Source organism: Capricornis sumatraensis, chromosome 19 (genome assembly GCF_032405125.1).
Source record: "Capricornis sumatraensis isolate serow.1 chromosome 19, serow.2, whole genome shotgun sequence".
Classification (NCBI taxonomy): Eukaryota; Metazoa; Chordata; class Mammalia; order Artiodactyla; family Bovidae; genus Capricornis; species Capricornis sumatraensis.
This window is the reverse complement of record NC_091087.1, coordinates 33,699,489-33,718,921: the sequence shown is the minus strand read 5'-3', so window position 1 is coordinate 33,718,921 and position 19,433 is coordinate 33,699,489. Positions and strand designations below refer to the sequence as shown.

The 19,433-nt window shown below is 45.3% G+C and overlaps 1 protein-coding gene across 1 annotated transcript in view; it reads right to left on the bottom strand.

Annotated features, from left to right (window-relative positions):
* ARNT2 (aryl hydrocarbon receptor nuclear translocator 2) overlaps nt 1–19,433 on the bottom strand; it is a 148,128-nt gene that overhangs the window by 70,141 nt on the left and 58,554 nt on the right. The window contains exons 5-7 of the mRNA XM_068990871.1: nt 18,307–18,409; nt 15,627–15,692; nt 15,018–15,103 (exon numbers count right to left, since the gene is read on the bottom strand). Coding sequence (XP_068846972.1) covers nt 15,018–15,103; nt 15,627–15,692; nt 18,307–18,409 — 255 coding nt within the window. The remainder of the gene's footprint in view (nt 1–15,017; nt 15,104–15,626; nt 15,693–18,306; nt 18,410–19,433) is intronic.

Below are 19,433 nucleotides of genomic sequence, written 5' to 3'. Positions count from 1 at the left end.
AGATGGGGCTCAATATGTCCAGCTCTAGTTTTTGCTATGATGCTGGTGAAGGCTTCCCCGGCACTAGTCAATAGGCACAGAATCATCCCATTCCTGAGCTGGCCTCTTGGCATCTGAACTCTGCCTGGCTGCAGGTTTCCCCTGTAGGGTCTAGGCTGTAGTCAAGGGGAGGGGAGAAGTGCTGGGGTCAGCTGCGATGCGTAGTCTTACAGGATTTTAGATTCCCCCTCTATGGAGAGGAGGGGCGGGCTTGGGGTAATGCTGAAGGTTATTTTTGACTCTAACTTTCTTGGCCAGACATCAGCTCAGAGTGTGGCCATGGGATCAGTTTGACATACCTGTTGATCACCTGTTAAGTGCCTGACAGTAAGGGATTCAGCGTGCATGCCACCAGCTCCTGCTCTCAAGGAGTTGCCAGCAGGTGGGGGAAGCAGAGAACCAGAGCATTACAATGCCAGGTGGTTAGTGTTACAACAGAGAAAAGAACAGGCTGCTTTGAGGAAGGGCGGGTGGCCAAGGCTGGATGCCAGAGCTGGCAGGGATGGTGTCAGGAGGGAATGCTTCCTGGCAGGAACCTCAGCATTTCTCAAAGTGGTTTTTAATAGGAACGGAATAATTCCAGCCATTTAAACAGATCTCAATGATTTCCTAATTGGTTTCACAAGCCCGTATTGCCCCACATTCAATTACCTTTTCTTTGGAAACATGCTCTACTAACGCCAGGTCTAAATAAACCCATAAGTCATACAAACAACACACAAGTGAAATGTAACTGGAGACTGCTGTCTCAGATGAAGCTTACAGTTGTTGGCCAGAAAGGCTTCTTCATGTTTAACTAAAGGGTTGCATTAACCCTGTGCAAAGATTCACGGAAAGTTGGGTTGTTTTTCAATAATGCTGGGTGGAGTCTATTCTGGGACTCACATCTTCACATGAGAATTAAGACCCTTTTTTTTTTTGCATTCCACCAAACACAGGGAAAAAACAGCCACTTGTTCATAGCATGTTTCCAAAGTATTCTCTGGGAGACAGTAAAAGGTTTTAGGGGAAAAAAACGATTCTCTGGCCAAATACATTTGGGAAACATCATTTAAACAAAGACAAAAAAGTGTCATCATTGTAGGCATGCTCAGGAAACATAGAACTTCGGAGTATGAGTCTCTAAGAGAGAAAGGTACCCTAATTATTGACCAGGGACTCCTTTCTTTATGAAGTATCTCTGAGACTGAGATCTCAGGACACACTTTAGGAAATGCTGACTTATAGGTGTTTTGCATTTCAGGGTTCCTGCTGGTGACCTTAAAGACCTGGCTCTCCCACTTTACAAAGGAGAGCTTAGAAGTACAACAGGTGCTTTGAGGTCAAAAGAGCAACCTGAGACCACATGAGTAACTACCTGTCCCTCCCAAGTTACTGTGGAAACTCCCAGAGTCTGAGATGAGAGATGAACATCTCAATACCAGAAACCAGGGAGGATTGTTTGGGCAAGATGGGGTGAAGGGAAGTGCTGAGGAACCTACACATGAAGGATAAGGGAGGCTGTGGAAGGGACCCCAGTAAGACCAAACTATAAGCTCAGAACTGCTTTGGCTTGACAGTGGCAAGAATGGGGGCAAGTCTTGAGGGAACGACCCTTCCAGGTGGTAAAGAATCTGCCTGCCAATGCAGAAGATGTGGGTTTGATCCCTGAGTCAGGAAAATCCCCTGGAGGAAGAAATGGCCACCCACTCGAGTATTCTTGCCTGGAGAATCCCATGGACAGAGGAACCTGGCAGGCTATCGTCCAAGGGTTTGCAAAGAATCATATACACTCAGCAACTGAGCATGCACACAGGATGGGCTTAAGTCTGCAAACTGAAAGGGCCTACCTGGCACTGTGACGTGATATCAGATATGGAGGAAACAAAGTCCAGAAGCCAGCAGAGGTGAGCAAGTAAACCAGGAAGATGGAAGAATTGTCAGTAACAGAGTCCTGGATTTGACTGCAAATGGCAAACCTGTTTCTTGAAAGACAGATGAATAATATAAAATAATGACATGCTGCAGTTCATGGGGTCACAAAGAGTCAGACATGACTGAGCGACTGAACAACAACAACAATGTATCTAAAATCTAAATTGCAGATCCAAAGTCCTATGTTATTTACACATTAATTGGCGGGGGTGGGGTAGGCCATCTCTCATAGTTCTTAAAACACATGGACTCCGCGGTATGGCCTCCAAGGGGCTGAACTCCGGCCTCCTCACCCACCAGCTGTGTACCCAGCATGGCCCAGCCCTCACCCGTTTTCTCCCCTCAGCTCACATCTCCCCGCTGTCCGTACACTCAACATGTACCTCTCCACCTGCACGGCCACTGCCTTCGTTCAGGCCTCAGTTTCTCCTGAGTCAGCCCTCTATGGGCCCCCCACCGTCAAGCCTATCTTTGCCCCTCCTCTCACTTCAATCCAACTTCTAGAATGATCTTTAAGAACTTTCAGTGGCTTTTAGTAACACTCCACAGAGAGCAGAAGAGGGTCCAAACCCCCAGGCTTAGCATACAAGGCCTCGCCTCCTGGATCTGATTCTACCCACCTGTCCGGCCACACTCCCTCCGGCCACAGTCAATCACACACGATTCCCAAGGCAGCAACCTCTCTTCTCCCCGACATCAGAGCATCAGTAAGGCCTAGATTCATTCCCAGACTTGGCTGCTTACTAACGGTGTGAAAACTGGGCTGATTAAGTTGCTATGCTGACCCTCCAGCATGTCACCTGCAGGATGGAGGTAATTACAATGCCTGGACCTTATGAGAGTTGTTGTGAACACTGAAGTGGGCTTCCCTGGTGGCTCAGATGTTAAAGAATCTGCCTGCAATGTAGGAGACCTGGGTTCAATCCTCAGTTTGGCAAGATGCCCTGGAGAAGGGCAAGGCAACCCACTTCAGTATTCTTTCCTGGAAAATCCCACAAACAGAGGAGCCTACAGAAGAAGGTTATAGTCCATCAGGTTGCAAAGAGTCAGACACAACTGAGCGACCAAACACTTTCACAAACACTGAAGCACAATGCACAGAGTCCTTGGCACAGTGATTCGCACATTGTGAGCACTCTGAAGACTGTGATCATTACATACTTCCTCTACACTCACCAACTCAACTCTGTATGCCTAGAAAGCAACTTTTTCCACCTAGAAAACTCCTTTATGTTCATGTTTCAGCTCAAACGTTACTCTCCACCTATTAGGCTTTCAGCGAGGCTTGGCCACAGAGCATAGGAGAGAGCAAACAACCTTGACACTCCCAGCAGATGGGATCTCTTGTCCATGTGCTTCTCTCATGAGTCCTCTGTGTGACCCTTGATCTAGGGCTTTGCAATGACCTACATGCCTAACTGTCTCCTCCACTGTGCTGTGACTTCTTTCAGTTTAACTAACTATTAACTTGTTTACTTATTTTGGCTGTGCTGGGTCTTCATTGCTGTGTGCAGGCTTTCTACAGCAGCTGTGAGGTGGGGTCACGCTCTTGTGGAGCATAGGCTTCTCATTGCAGTGGTTTCTCTTGTTGTAGAGCACAGGCTTCAGTAGTTGTGGTGCACAGGCTTAATTACCCCAAGACATGTGGGACCTTCCCAGACCAGGGATCGAACCAGTGTCCCTTGCATTGGCAGGCGGATTCTTAAGCAATGGATCACAAGGGAAGTCCACACTGTGAGCTCCTAAAGGGCAGGTGCTATATCAGACTCCCCCTAGGGCCCGCAGGAACTAGGAAAGTAACTGGCCCATGGCTGGTGCTCAGAAAGTATCCACTAAAAGAAATGGAAGAGTGGCTTTGCCCTGCCTGAGAATGAGGAGGACGGAAGAGGTGGCCAATGATCCATCTCACAAGTTAAGGTCATGGCTCTGATGTCCAACCAGAATATCAAACATCAATATGTCCAGCTTGGGCAGGACAGAATGACTGAGCGTTGGTGAGAGGAAGGAATCCAGCCTTGTGGGTGCATGGCTTCCACACAGAAGAGCAGCCTTTGGAGACTTTCAAATGAAGGGGAAAAAACACATACACTGTGTTCAACCAGCAAACTGTGAAAAGCGTGGGGCTGTTGTGGATGAGCTCATGGTGGGGCTGAGCTGTCTGGCGAAGCGGCAACACTGGTCTGACCACTGCAGATTCTAGCCAAAACCCCGAAATAACCTCAGGCCTCTGGCATGCTGTGGCTGAGGCTTACTGAAAGTTCAGCAGCATCGTGAAGGAAAGCATCAGCCTCGCCAATGAGAAAGCACCAGAGCCTGCCAAGAACCAAGCCTCTTCCTGATCAGGATGGTCCCAGAGGGAGGTAACCTGATCTTAGTCAAGCACACCCCCTCCACCAGGGCAGATCATGGCTCTCCTGTGCAGACACACAGCCAGTTAATCAGACATTTTCCACGGATTACTCTGTGGTGATGAACAAGCACATCAGATGATGATGAGTAGAGAGGTCCCTGTAATAGACATGGAGTTTGGCTCAAAGCAGGATGCCAATCTGAAAAATGCAAGGCGCTGGGGCAGTGACCATAGGGTGGAGGCAATTCCCATCTTCAGAATTTCAAAGCTACCCCTGGACTCTGAGCATACCTCACAAACTGGAAAATGCAACCTGCCGTGGGTGACCTCTTCTGCACCAAGGGTGATGTCTCCTTTGCTATGCTGAACACAGAATACCGACTTCTTTAGAAGGAGGGATTAGACAGAGCAGCTGTAGAACTCTGTTTTTTCTTTAGTCATACACCAGATTTTTTTTTTTTTAGCAGCACCATGTAGCATGCCAGAATCTTAGTTCCCCAACCAGGGATGGAACCTGTGCCCCCTGAAGTGGAAGCACAGATTCTTAACCACTGGACCACCAGGGAAGTCCCTAGCTCAAATATTTTAAATGAAGCTTATACAGTATACTTGGTGGTTCAGATGGTAAAGGAATCTGCCTGCAGTGCGGGACACCCGGGTTCAATCCCTGAGTCAGAAGATCCCCTGGAGAAGGCAATGACAACCCACTCCAGAATTCTTGCCTGGAGAATTCCATGGAGAGAGGAGCCTGGTGGGCTACAGTCCATGGGGTTGAAAAGAGTCGGATACGACTGAGCAACAAACATTTCACTTGCACAGAGTATGCAATGCTATGAAGCTAACTGGGAAAGTCACTGTGTAATAGAAAGGGTTTCTGGAATACAGCAGAATTTTGGGGGACGTCTGTGTTTTCGATGGAGTCAACAGGTACCAGGTAAAAGTTTGCCTGCACAACTTGTTGGTGCAGAAATAAGCACAAGTGTTGCCAGCGGGCTATCAAAGAATTCTTCATAAGGTCCTTGCTTGCCTCACAAACTCTACTGCTTCTACTCACCTTTAGAGACTGCTCAGGTCGCCTGTAGGTATTCTGAGCAACTTCGGTGCTGAGGCACCTTCATACCTCCTGACCAAGTCACTGTTTATAATTAAGGAGTTTGAGCCCATGAGCAAGTAGGGACAGCATTCCTCATGGACATTTACAAGGCATCATTCAAGCATCAAATGAGTGGCTGTTCCAGTGCTCCGGTACCATGACCTTATTATAGAGTAAGTGTGCCAATGACCTCATTGCAGCCACCTCATCTGGGTCAGATGACTGTCTGTGCCATCTCAGAAGATTTCTGGGAAAGTGGATTCTATAAACATCTTTGGAAATTCTGGCAAAGAATTCTTTCAAAACCCATTCCCCTTAGGTTAACAACTTTTTTTTTTTTAAATTGAGGCAGACTCTTTTCTTCTTTCCTTTCACACATCCACCCACCCATCTGGTCTGTTGTTCAGTTACACAGTCATGTCCAACTCTTTGTGACCCCATGGACTGCACCACACCAGGCTTCCCTGTCCATCACAATCTCTTGGAGACTGTGTGTAGTGTAATACATTTTACGTGCCAGGTCTGAGCTCACCACTGGGTTGAGAAAATGAAGCATGCATTTGGTCTTGAGAGCTCGAAATGTAAGTGCAAAATAGTGTGAGATATGTGTAATGAATGGAGTTATGAATCAAGTAAATATAATCCACACTATGTCTAAAATGGATAACCAGCAAGGACCTAGAGTAGTATAGCACAGACAATTCTGTAAAATGTTATGGGGCAGCCTGGATGGGAGAGGAGTTTGGGGAAGAATGGGTACAAGTATAAAAATAGTTGAGTTACTCTGCTGTGCACCTGAAACCATCACAACATTGTTAGTTGACTATACTCCAATATATTAAAAAAAAGTTTAAATAGAAAAAAGAATGGAGTTATTAATCAAGAAACAGTATTAACAGCCATGGAACAAGATACATATCAATTCAGGATGCTGGAGGTATGACTGAATCGCCATGTGTGCATACAAGCTTAATTTCCAGAACTTCCATCTTTATAGAAACACAGCCACTAAGTACAACAACCAAACCAAAAAAAAAAAAGACACAATTTCTGAATTCATAGCAAACCACTCAATCCAGTGGTATGAAATGCTCTTTAGAAAATTCTGCTTGATTGTCTAAAAATGCCATTTTCTCTGATGATGAAAGTCACGTAAAAATTTGGAAAATGCAAGACCGAAGACAGAAGAAAAAAGTAACCAACAATCAACTACACAGAAATATGATTACTATTCTATGTACAAATTTTCAACATGTAGATACACCATTCACTCAATCTAAAAATAAAACTGGGATCATGATTGCATAATCTGTCAGTCATTCTTTTTAATACTTCTTAGCACTTTGCTTCACTCTTTTTCTTTTTAAGATTTATTTGTTTTTTTGGCTATGGCATGTGGGATCTTTGATCTTTATCATTTTGGCATACAAAATCTTTTAACTGCAGCACGTGAATTCCTAGCTGTAGCATGTGGAACCTAGTTCCCTGACCAGAGATTGAACCCAGGCCCCCTGCACTGGGAGCAGGATCTTAGTCTCTAGACCACGAGGGGAGTCTCATGCTCCATTCTCAAGTGCCTTCTGAAAGCATGCCTGCTCAATGGTGGTCTAGTATCCCATCATGGCTTCCCTGGAGGCTCAGATGGGAAAGACTCCGCCTGAGATGCAGAAGACCAGGGTTCCATCCCTGGGTTTGGAAGATCCGATGGAGAAAGTCATGGCAACCCACTCCAGTATTCTTGCCTGAAGAATCCCCAAGACAGAGGAGCCTGGTGGACTACGGTTCATAGAGTCACAAAGAGTTCAGTTCAGTTCAGTTCAGTTCAGTCTCTCAGTCATGTCCGACTCTTTGTGACCCCATGAATCGCAGCACACCAGGCCTCCCTGTCCATCACCATCTCCTGGAGTTCACTCAGACTCACGTCCATGGAGTCAGTGATGCCATCCAGCCATCTCATCCTCTGTCGTCCCCTTCTCCTCCTGCCCCCAATCCCTCCCAGCATCAGAGTCTTTTCCAATGAGTCAACTCTTCGCGTGAGGTGGCCAAAATACTGGAGTTTCAGCTTTAGCATCATTCCTTCCAAAGAAATCCCAGGGCTGATCTCCTTCAGAATGGACTGGTTGGATCTCCTTGCAGTCCAAGGGACTCTCAAGAGTCTTCTCCAACACCACAGTTCAAAAGCATCAATTCTTCAGCACTCAGCTTTCTTCACAGTCCAACTCTCACATCCATACATGACCATAGCCTTGACTAACGGACCTTAGTCAGCAAAGTAATGTCTCTGCTTTTGAATATACTATCCAGGTTGGTCATAACTTTTCTTCCAAGGAGTAAGCGTCTTTTAATTTCATGGCTGCAATCAACATCTGCAGTGATTTTGGAGCCCCCAAAAATAAAGTCTGACATTTTTTCCACTGTTTCCCCATCTATTTCCCATGAAGTGATGGGACCAGATGCCATGATCTTCGTTTTCTGAATGTTGAGCTTTAAGCCAAGTTTTTCACTCTCCTCTTTCACTTTCATCAAGAGGCTTTTTAATTCCTCTTCACTTTCTGCCATAAGGGTGGTGTCATCTGCATATCTGAGGTTATTTATATTTCTCCCGGCAATCTTGATTCCAGTTTGTGTTTCTTCCAGCCCAGCGTTTCTCATGATGTACTCTGCATAGAAGTTAAATAAAAGCAGGGTGACAATATACAGCCTTGACATACTCCTTTTCCTACTTGGAACCAGTCTGTTGTTCCATGTCCAGTTCTAACTCTTGCTTCCTGACCTGCATACAGATTTCTCAAGAGGCAGATCAGGTTGTCTGGTATTCCCATCTCTTTCAGAATTTTCCACAGTTTATTGTGATCCACACAGTCAAAGGCTTTGGCATAGTCAAGAAAGCAGAAATAGATGTTTTTCTGGAACTCTCTTGCTTTTCCCATGATCCAGCAGATGTTGGCAATTTGATCTCTGGTTCCTCTGCCTTTTCTAAAACCAGCTTGAACATCAGGAAGTTCATGGTTCACGTATTGCTGAAGCCTGGCTTGGAGAATTTCGAGCATTACTTTACTAGCATGTGAGATGAGTGCAATTGTGCGGTAGTTTGAGCATTCTTTGGCATTGCCTTTCTTTGGGATTGGAATGAAAGCTGACCTTTTCCAGTCCTGTGGCCACTGCTGAGTTTTCCAAATTTGCTGGCATATTGAATGCAGCACTTTCACAGCATCATCTTTCAGGATTTGAAACAGCTCAACTGGAATTCCATCACCTCCACTAGCTTTGTTCCTAGCGATGCTTTCCAAGGCCCACTTGACTTCACATTTCAGGATGTCTGGCTCTAGATGAGTGATCACACCATCATGATTATCTGGGTCCTGAAGATCTTTTTTGTACAGTTCTGTGTATTCTTGCCACCTCTTCTTAATATCTTCTGCTTCTGTTAGGTCCAGACCATTTCTGTCCTTTATTGAGCCCATCTTTGCATGAAATGTTCCCTTGGTAGCTCTACTTTTCTTGAAGAGATCTCTAGTCTTTCTCATTCTGTTGTTTTCCTCTATTTCTTTGCATTGATCACTGAAAAAGGCTTTCTTATCTCTTCTTGCTATTCTCTGGAACTCTGTATTCAGATGTGTATATCTTTCCTTTTCTCCTTTGCTTTTTGCTTCTCTTCTTTTCACAGCTATTTGCAAGGCCTCCCCAGACAGCCATTTTGTTTTTTTTGCATTTCTTTTCCATGGGGATGGTCTTGATTCCTGTCTCCTGTACAATGTCACAAACCTCATTCCATAGTTCATCAGGCACTCTATCTATCAGATCTAGGCCCTTAAATCTATTTCTCACTTCCACTGTATAATCATAAGGGATTTGATTTAGGTCATACCTGAATGGTCTAGTGGTTTTCCCTACCTTTTTCAATTTGAGTCTGAATGCGGTAACAAGGAGTTCATGATCTGAGCCAGTCAGCTCCTGGTCTTGTTTTTGTTGACTGTATAGAGCTTCTCCATCTTTGGCTGCAAAGAATATAATCAATCTGATTTCGGTGTTGACCATCTGGTGATGTCCATGTGTAGAGTCTTCTCTTGTGTTGTTGGAAGAGGGTGTTTGCTATGACCAGTGCATTTTCTTGGCAAAACTCTATTAGTCTTTGCCCTGCTTCATTCCGCATTCCAAGGCCAAATTTGCCTGTCTCCAGGTGTTTCCTGACTTCCTACTTTTGCATTGCAGTCCCCTATAATGAAAAGGACATCTTTTTTGGGTGTTAGTTCTAAAAGGTCTTGTAGGTCTTCATAAAACCGTTCAACTTCAGCTTCTTCAGCGTTACTGGTTGGGGCATAGACTTGGATGTTAGTCACAACTAAAGCAACTAAGCATAGCACACAGCACAGTATCCTATCATATAGACATTACATGCTAGTTTTAGCCAATTCTTTATCGTTGAAATTTAGATATTTACAATATTTAGACTTCGAAATTTAAAACAATTCAAGGTTTTCACAACAATGTTTAACCATACAATACACACATCTCCGATTAATTCCTATATATTGATTGCACATTTTAAGGCATTTAATATATACTCTCAAGTTATTTTACAGAAGGTTTGTACTTATTTAAATTCCCATCAGCAGAACACTGACTTTCCCAGGTGGGTACAGAATTCGCCTGCCATGCAGGAAACTTAATGAGACACAGGTTCGATCCCTGGGTCAGGAAGATCCCCTGGGGAGGGCATGGCAACCCACTCCAGTATTCCTGCCTGGGAATTCCATGGACAGAGAAGCCTGGCGGGCTACAGCCCATAGGGTTGCAAACAGTCGGACATGACTGAATCGACTGAGCACACAGGCACAGCAGAACACAAAAGTGTCCATTTTCCTGAACCTTCCCAATACTATGTATTTTGTCTTATAAATTTTTTGCTACTTGATAGGTAAGAGAAGATGGTATAAAATTATTTTAACTTGCAGTTCTGATGAACAGGAGGCTGAATTCCTTCCAGATGCTTACCATGTGTGTGTATTCATATTTGTAAATGTATGTAACACCCTGTTCAGGGCTTTTGCTCATTTCTTCCTATTCAGTGAAAATCCACCTTTTGGTCCAAATTGTGCCCTCTGGAACTATCCTAAGTAAGTTTAATTCCTCCTTCATATGACACCCCCTCAAATACTTGAAGACAAAAATCATGTCTTGCTTTCTCCAAGATAAACACTCCCGGCTCCTTCAACTGTTTCTTATGTGGCAAAGTTTCAAGGGCGGTTGTTGGAGATTTAATGCCTCACAACTCCTTCCGCCCTGTTAGCCTGTACCCTTCAGCTCTCTCATGTATAGAGCTCCATAGGACTCCAGAAAAGCCGGCTCTGAATCACTTTTTTAGAATTTTTCTTTTTGGCTACATGACAAGTGGAATCTTAGCTCCCCAATCAAGGGTCGAACCCACGTCCCCTGCATTGGAAGAGTGGAATCTTAACCACTGGACCACCAGGGAAGTCTTGCCCTGAATCCTCCTAGCAGACTCTCTGGATGCAGTCACCTGCCTGCACCTTGGTCCTCAGCCTCCTTTCCTGTGATAGGCAGGCATGGCAGTCAAATAAAATGGTAGAAAAAGAGCACTTTGAGGCCAGAAATGGGAAGAGAAGTTTGCCTGGTATAATAAGGACGATGAATTCAAATGAGGAAAGCATCAAGAAGGAGATGATCTGCTGGTCCAGAGGCTGAATTTGGCAGGACTGGGGTAGCTTTCTACAGAGTCTCATCTGGGGAGCCTCTCCTGACCCTGGGGCAGGTGAAGGACCCCGCCTCCATCCACAGGGCTGACTTCCTGCCCACACGCTCCTGGAGTCATCTGTGTACCTGCTTGTCCCCCACCAACACATCTTTGCATTCCCCAAGGGCTGGGCCTCTGTCTAGTGCCCCAGAGCCTTGCTCAGCAGATGGCATGGATGAGGCCATCACGTGTCCCAGTGAGCCACGGCTAGAAGTCTTTCACTAGGCTGCCCACAGCCCTTTGCTCTTCTTTGCTTCTCATCAAACAACCTTCCAGCACAAATCTGTTGTGTCAAGTACTTTCAAACCTCATAGATTTCCTGGACAATAGCCATGGGCATCCACGCCAGTGACGAGGAAGCCCCAGGGCATCACAGAGTTGTATCTAATTAACACGTCAGCTTTGGAGGACTCTCTCTAAGAACCCTGGGTCTGAATAGTTGTGCAGCATGGTCAAGACTATGGATCCACAAAGCTAAGGTCCAGGCTCTGGACGCTGTAAATGAATCACTGCCTTCTGAGTTTCTGTCCTTGAGCCCAACCTTAAGACAAGCAACACCTGATTTTATGCATTATGATCTAAGTATGGGCTTCCTAGGTGGTGCAGTAGTAAAGAATCTGCCTGCCAATACAGGATACACAAGAGATGCAGATTCTATCACTGGGCTAGGAATATCTCTTGGAGAAGGGAATGGCAACCCATTCTAGTACTCTTGCCTGGAAAACTCCATGGACAGAGGAGCCTGGTGGGCTACCATCCACAGGGTCGAAAAGAGTAGGACAGGACTGAGCAACTGAGCACAGGCATGAGCATGGTCTAAGTAGAAAAACATATACAAATAAGATATACCATGAAACTGATATATTGATACCTGTCTATCTATATCTCAAACATTAAACATTGCCAACTTATTGCAAGATTAATATAAAACCTCACAGTACAGACCTATTTACCTCAGTTCTTATTACCTGATATATCACACTTGGATTTCAACAAAGATTTACAAGATATGCTAAAAGGCAGGAACAAACATAGCTCAAAGAGACAATTAAATATCAGAACCAGACTCAGATACGACATGGATTTTGAAATGACTAGGCTGGGAATTTAAAATAACTATGATTAATATGTTCAAAGCACTAGTGGAAGAAGTAGATAAAATAAAGAACATATGGGTAATGTAAACAGAGAGATGGAAACTCTAAGAAAGAATAAAAAGGAAATGGTAGAAAAACAAAAAAACACTGTAACAGAAAACAGTGCCTTTGACAGTCTCATCAGTAGACTGGACATAGTCAAGAAAAGAATCAGTGAGCTTGCAGATATAGCAACTGGCATTTCCAAAACTGAAATGCAAAGACAAAAAGAATAAAAAGCCCAGAACAGAATACCCCCAAACTGTAGTCCAGTTTCAAAAGATACACATGTAACTGGAATACCAAAAGGAGAAGAGAATGAAACAAAAGAAATATTTGAAGAAATAATGTCCAAGAATTTTCCAAAATTAATGACGGACCCCAAACCACAGACCCAAGAAGCTCAGAAAAAATACCAACCAGTACAAATAATCAATGGGGCTTTCCTGGTGGCTCAGTGGTAAAGAATCCATCTGCCAAGAAGGAGATGTGGGTTCAGCCCCCGAGTTGGAGCGATCCCCTGGAGAAGGAGATGGCAACCCACTCTAGTAGTCTTGCCTAGAGAATCCCATGGACAGGGGAGCCTAGTGGGCTACATCCATGGGGTTGCAAAGAGTTGGACACAATTCAGGGACTAAAAAAACAACAACAATAATAACCAAAAAATCCCACAAAAACTAAACAAATTATACTATCATATTCAAACTTCAAAAATGCAAAAACAAAGAAAAATCTTGAAAGAAGCCAGAAAAAAAGTCCCACACTACATACAGAAAAATGAGGATAAGAATCAGATAGACTTCTCATCAGAAACCATGCAAACAAGAAAGTGAAGTGAATATTTAAAGTGTGGAAAGAACATAACCACCAACCTAAAATTCTATAGCCAGTGAAACTGTCCTCCAAGTGTGAAGGAGAAATAATAACTTTCTATGAAAAACAAAAACGGTGAGAATTTATCACCAGCAGAGTTGTCCTGCAAGGAATGTTAAAAACAAGGTCTTCATGAAGAAGGAAATGATACAGATCAGAAACTCAGATCTCCAAAAAGGAAGGAAGAGCATCAGAGAAGGAATATAATTAAGGCAAAATAAAATATTCACATACTATAAAATTTGCCATCTTAAAGAATACAATTTAGTGCGTTTTAGTAGATTTGCACAGTTGTACAGCTATTGCTACTATCTAAATTTAGAACATTTTTGTCACCTCAGAAGGAAACACAACCCTGAATATTCATTGAAAGAACTGATGCTGAAGCTGAAGATCCAATTCTTTGGCCACCTGACGAGAAGACTCTACTCATTGAGAAAGACCCTGTGCTGGGAAAGATTGAAGGCAAAAAGAGAAGGGGGAGGCAGAAGATGAGATGACTGGATGGCATCACCGACTCAATGGACAGGAATTTGAGCAAACTCCGGGAGATAGTGGAGGACAGAGGGGCTTGGCATACTGCAATTCATGGGGTTACAGAGCAGGACACGACTTAGCAACTGAACAACAACAACAACAACAAACCATTAGCAGTCACTCCCAATTTTCCTCTCCCCCCAGAACCTGGAGACCACAAATCTACTTTTTGTTTCAATGGATTTGCCTATTCTGGATGTTTCACATACATGGAACTGTAATGTGGCCTTTTGTGTCTAACTTTCTTTTACTTAGCATGATGTTTTCAAGGTTCACCCATATTATAGCATCAATCTGTACTTCATTGCTTCCCCACCCCCCCCTCCAGCCCTGGCATCTGCCAGTCAATTTCTTTACAGTGTTGTGTAAGTTTCTTCTGTAAACAATGTGAATCAGCTCCAAGTATACATATAACCCCCCTCCCTCTTGAGCCTGCCTCCCACTCCCGCCATCACACCCTTCTAGGTCACCACAGAACACTGAATTGAGCTCCTTGTGCTATATAGCAGCTTTCTACTAGCTAGCTATTTTACACATGGTATTGTATTAATGTATATATCAATGCTACTCCCTCAATTTGTCCCACCCTGTCCTTCTCCTTCACTGCTTTTTATTGCTGAATTATTATTAGCTTAGCTTAGTGCATTGAAGCTATCATATGGGTATACTACTTTTTATTTATCCATAAATGTACATGTGTAATTTGATTCCACATTTTGGCCACCATGAATAATGTTGCTATGAACATTCAGGTACAATTTTCTTTGTGAACATATGCTTTCAGTTCTCTTGAGTATATACCTTGGAGTGAAACTGCTGAGTCATACGGCAACTCTAGGCTCAACATTTTGAGGAGCTTCCAGACTGTCTTCCAAAGCAGCTGCTTCATTTTACACCCCTACAAGCAAAGGATGAGGGTTCCAGTTGCTCCAAACCCTCACCAACACGCATTATTGTCTATTTTAACCATACTAGTGAGTGTGACAGGTATCTCATCATTGTGTTTTGATTTGCATTTCTCTAGTGACTTGAATACAATTATCATTTCAAATGTCCCTCTGACTTTCCAGAGTGCTCTCAGTGACAGATCACAGAAAGGATTTGTGAGGCGCCGATCACCTGTGCAGGACTGCTCTTTTACAAACCTTTGTTTCAAGTAGCAAGACTTTTTTCCATTACAAAGACCATTACATTCTAACTGCAATGGAAAATAAGGGTATTTTCCAGTCTCTTTCTATAAGAATGCATTTCTAACAGGATACCATGGTGACATGAACCAGCATTCAATCCCCTGGGAATGAAGATGTAGGTTCTCCTTACCTGCTGGTGGCCAAGCCTTGATATAGCCTGTGCAGTGGACCACAGCATACTGGGCTTCTCCTTCCTTCACAGGGCCAAGGCCATTCCTAGAGAAAGAACATCATGAGCTGGTTTTCAGCACCTGGGGGTGAGGCAAGGATGCCCATGACTCCTTTAGTACCTAAGCTTCTGGGTTCACCTGTTGACCTTGTGTTTCTGCATCTTCACTTCCCACCATCCCCCTTTCCCTCCTCCCTCATAGTATGCATGTCCAAAATAAATCCACCCAACATCTTTCTCAGCTGAGCCACAGTAACTCTGATGTGTGAGTCTCTTGGTGCTTTCTACAGCTAAGCTTGCCTTTAAGTTCAGCTATTCCTTAGCTTAGTGCATTGAAGCTATCTACTGGCATAGCCCCAAAACATCCATCATGCCTACTCGGGCTTTCCTGGTGGTCCAGTGACTAGTACTCTGTGCTCCCAGTGCAGGGGGCCCAGATTCAATCCTTGGTCAGGAAACTAGATCCCACGTGCTGCAACTAAAGATCCCATGTGCCACATCTAAGACCCAGCACAGCCGAATAAATAAATATTTTTAAAAATAAAGATAAAAACTGAAAGGCCTACTGACCTGAACCTCTTCCTCATGGTGGTTAGTCTGTTTAGAGGAAGATGGTCCAAAGGAGCATTTCCACACCTAAGATGTGAGAAACACATTAGAACGAGTGAAGAGCCAGCCAAGCATATAAACCCCACAGCGCTGCAGGCAAGTATATTTGTTGTTCGGTCACTCAGTCATGTCTGACTCTTTGCGACCCTCTTCGGACTGCAGCACACCAGGCCTTCCTGTCCTTCACTATCTCCTGAAGTTTGATCAAACTCATGTCCATTGAGTCAGTGATGTCATCCAACCACCTCATCCTCTGCCGGCCCCTTCTCCTCCTGCCCTCAGTCTTTCCCAGCATCAGGGTCTTTCCCAATGAGTTGTCTCTCCGCAACAGGTGACCAAAGTACTAAAGCTTCAGTTTTAGCATCAGTCCTTCCAACAAATATTCAGGGTTGATTTCCTTTAGGACTGACTGGTTTGACCTCCTTGCAATCCAAGCAACTCTCAAGGCAAGTATATGGACCTTATCTAATGTGACCACACTTACTCAGGTGAGCCATATAGCTAATTTCTTTCCAAAGTGCAGAAGCAGGGCTGCATGTCGATGAATTCCTATCATCACCGAAGGCAAGGGAGGGGACCCATTCTTCAGTGCACAGGTAGACGGTCTCCAGTCCAGCCCAGAAGCCAGAGAACTATGGACAGACACTTGGAGGACCTTGGCCATGCTCCACCCTGCAGATCATTTCAGTGTAATTTGGGGGCTTTCAGGGAACAAGGGAAGGGTGGTGATGACAGCTACAGTGTCTCTTCAGGCCTGAGCAGAGGCATCAACTCAAAACAGATGTTACCAGTTGACAAACAGAATCATCTTCTCAGGCTTCAGATTCACAGTGTAGAAAGTCCCTCCTCCCCGGCAATGTTCTGGCACTAGGAATGAGCAGACCACTGTGAGCCTGCAGATGGCAACGGACAAACTGGGGACAGGAGGAGGACGAGTCTGGAATCAGATCTGTCTATGGGTCCTTCTCTGGGAGGCGGGGGGTGTGAGGTGTCCCATTGCCCTTTCAAGCAGCATCTTTTCTGCCTCCCTGCTCCATAACTGTCTCTGCATCCCAGGCTCCAAGCATTCACAGCCTGCACTGTGGCCAACCTCTGACCTGTGTTCTCAGTTCGCACTTCCATTTCCCAGCTTCACAGTAGATGATGTCCTCAATGCCTCAGTACTCAGTGCAGCAAAGACAAGAGTCCAATTACACTCTGAGGCCTGGGGCAGCTGCCAGAATGGGCATATTTTCATAGCAGGATCCATCCAAGAGGTAGCCGCCTTGGGATGCTGGCACAGCCCTCTGCCCTCTGGCAGGCTGTGCCCAGTGTCTTCCTGAAATTGAGCTGCTTTGTTTGGAGGGGAAGGCCATGCTCTCAGCAGATGGCAGTGCTCCTTGCCTCACAGGTAAATCCAGGTAGTGTGGGTGTGGCACTGGGAAAAGCAACCCAGAGGTACCAAGGCAGGGAGGGGACCACCTGGTTCTGGTCAATAGGTCAGTGATAACGGTATTGGAGGGCTTCCCAGGTGGCACAGTGGTAAAGAATCTGCCTGCCAATGCAGGAGACTGGGGTTCGATCCCTGGGTCGGGAAGATCTCATGGAGGAGGAAATGGCAACCCACTCCAGTATTCCTGCCTGGAAAATTCAGGCTCTAGTCCATGGGGTTGTAAAGAGTTGGAGATGACTAAGCAACAAAGCACAGCACAGTAATGGTACTAGAGAGACTTCCCTGGTGGTCCAGTGGCTAAGACTCTGTGTTCCCAATGCAGGGGGCCTGGGGTCAATCCCTAGTCAGGGAACTAAATCCCACATGCCTCAATTAATAGTTTGCATGCTGCAACTAAAGATTCCGCATGCTACAATGACGATCAAATATCCTGCGTGCTATAACTAAGACCCAGCACAGAAAAATAATTAAATAAGGGCATTGGAGGCTACTTAGGAATGGAATACTTGATGCTTCCAATAAATTTATGCACAAGGCAACTTCTTAGATGGCACAATGAAGAATCCACCTTGCTGTGCTACACTGAATGTCCATCTAGCTAGGACGGGCATTTACTCTACTGGCCAAAGCACTGAGGAAAGCCCTTGCTGTGATGGACTGCACTAACTGAGGCATTTTGTCCCTGGGTGGACACTAATGCATGTGAGTCTGAGCCACTCAGCTTCTCCCTGCCGGCTGAACAGAGGGAAGACAGTCTGTGCAGCTGTTAGGTTGCCCAGTTGTGTCTGATTCTTTGTAACCCCCTGGACTGCAGCACGCCAGGCTTCCCTGTCCTTCACCATCTCCTGGAGTTTGCTCAAACTCACATCCAAGGAGTCTGTGATGCCATCCAACCATCTCATCCTTTGTTGCCCCCTTCTCCTCCTGCCCTCAGCATCAGGGTCTTTTCCAATCTCACTGATGTCAACCCTCAACTCTGTATCTTCAGCCCCAAGCTCTCCCATGAATTCCAGAATTCTATGTCCAACTGCTGACTCCTCTTCTCCATTTACAGGTGAGACAGACCAAGAAGGAGGTGATGTGGGGCTGCAGTCAGGAGGTGACGTCACCAGGGTGAAGGTGTGATCTGAGAGCCCCTCAGGATGCTCAGCAGCAGGGGGAAGGGAGTAGCCCCACCAGAGCCCCAGCCCACTGCTGCCCCAAACAGACCTCATCCTGCAGATGAAGGACCTCCGGGAACCCATGCACATCCTCATGGATGACTGCTGCCCTTCTTTCTTGACTGTCCCGGTCTTCAGGTCCAAGATCCGGCCTGAGACAGAGACAGAGAGAGAGGAAAGACATTTGCATGAACCTCTGTCTTTGATTGTGGGGTGCAGGTGAGGGGAGAGCTCTCCAAGTGAAAACACATGGGGCCATGCAAATTGTTTCTTGGAATTCCCAACATTCTTAAAGCAATGAAATCCACACAATCCTAACGCTTTGTTTTCTCAAAGAGTGGTCCACACCCGCCGTCTCTGCTTTGTCCAATTCCATCACAAGTCCCCCCAGTTCAGCTTTGTCTTCATGGGAACGGCGTTCACCAAGGACACTAACGACATTCTTATTGCTAAATCCAAAACATGCTTTCCCTTTGACTTATCTGACTGCTTCTGCTGAGGCACAATGATTCTTGAAAATCCTCCCTCCCCTTGGCTTCTGACAACACTCTCCACCTGCCTCCCCCAGAGGCTCCTCCCTCTCCCAGAGGCTCCAACCTCAGCCATCTTCTCTTCTTGTTCTGTTTCCCTTCTGCCAGGACTCCCCAACCTTTGGGCCATGGGCTGGTCCCTCCAGTCAGATCAGCAGCAGCATCAGGTCAGAAATAAAGTGTACAAGAAATGTAATGTATTTAAATCATCCTGAAACCATCCTTCCACCCCTCCCCAGTCTGCGGAAAAACTGTCTTCCATGAAATTGGTCCCTGTTGCCAAAAAGGTTGGAGACTGTCCTATGTGATTTTAGCCACTCCAAGGTTTTGAGGATCTCCTCTACCCTAACGAACCTACATCTACACCTCCAGCACCAAGATCTAAACCACCAGTGGATGATTGCACACCTCAAAGGCAGCATCAACCCCACCCAGACACCAGCTAAAGCATCTCCAGCCAACAACAATCGAAGTCAGAATTCTAAATGTCATTTCACCTCACCTCCTGCACACTCAGTCTCGCCATCTTGTTTGGCTCATCATTTATTCCTCAAGGGAGTCTCACTTCCAGCCCTCAGCATCCTATCTCCTTGATTCACCTTTCACATGGCTGATGGCTGTTTAGACAATACATATCTGACTGTGC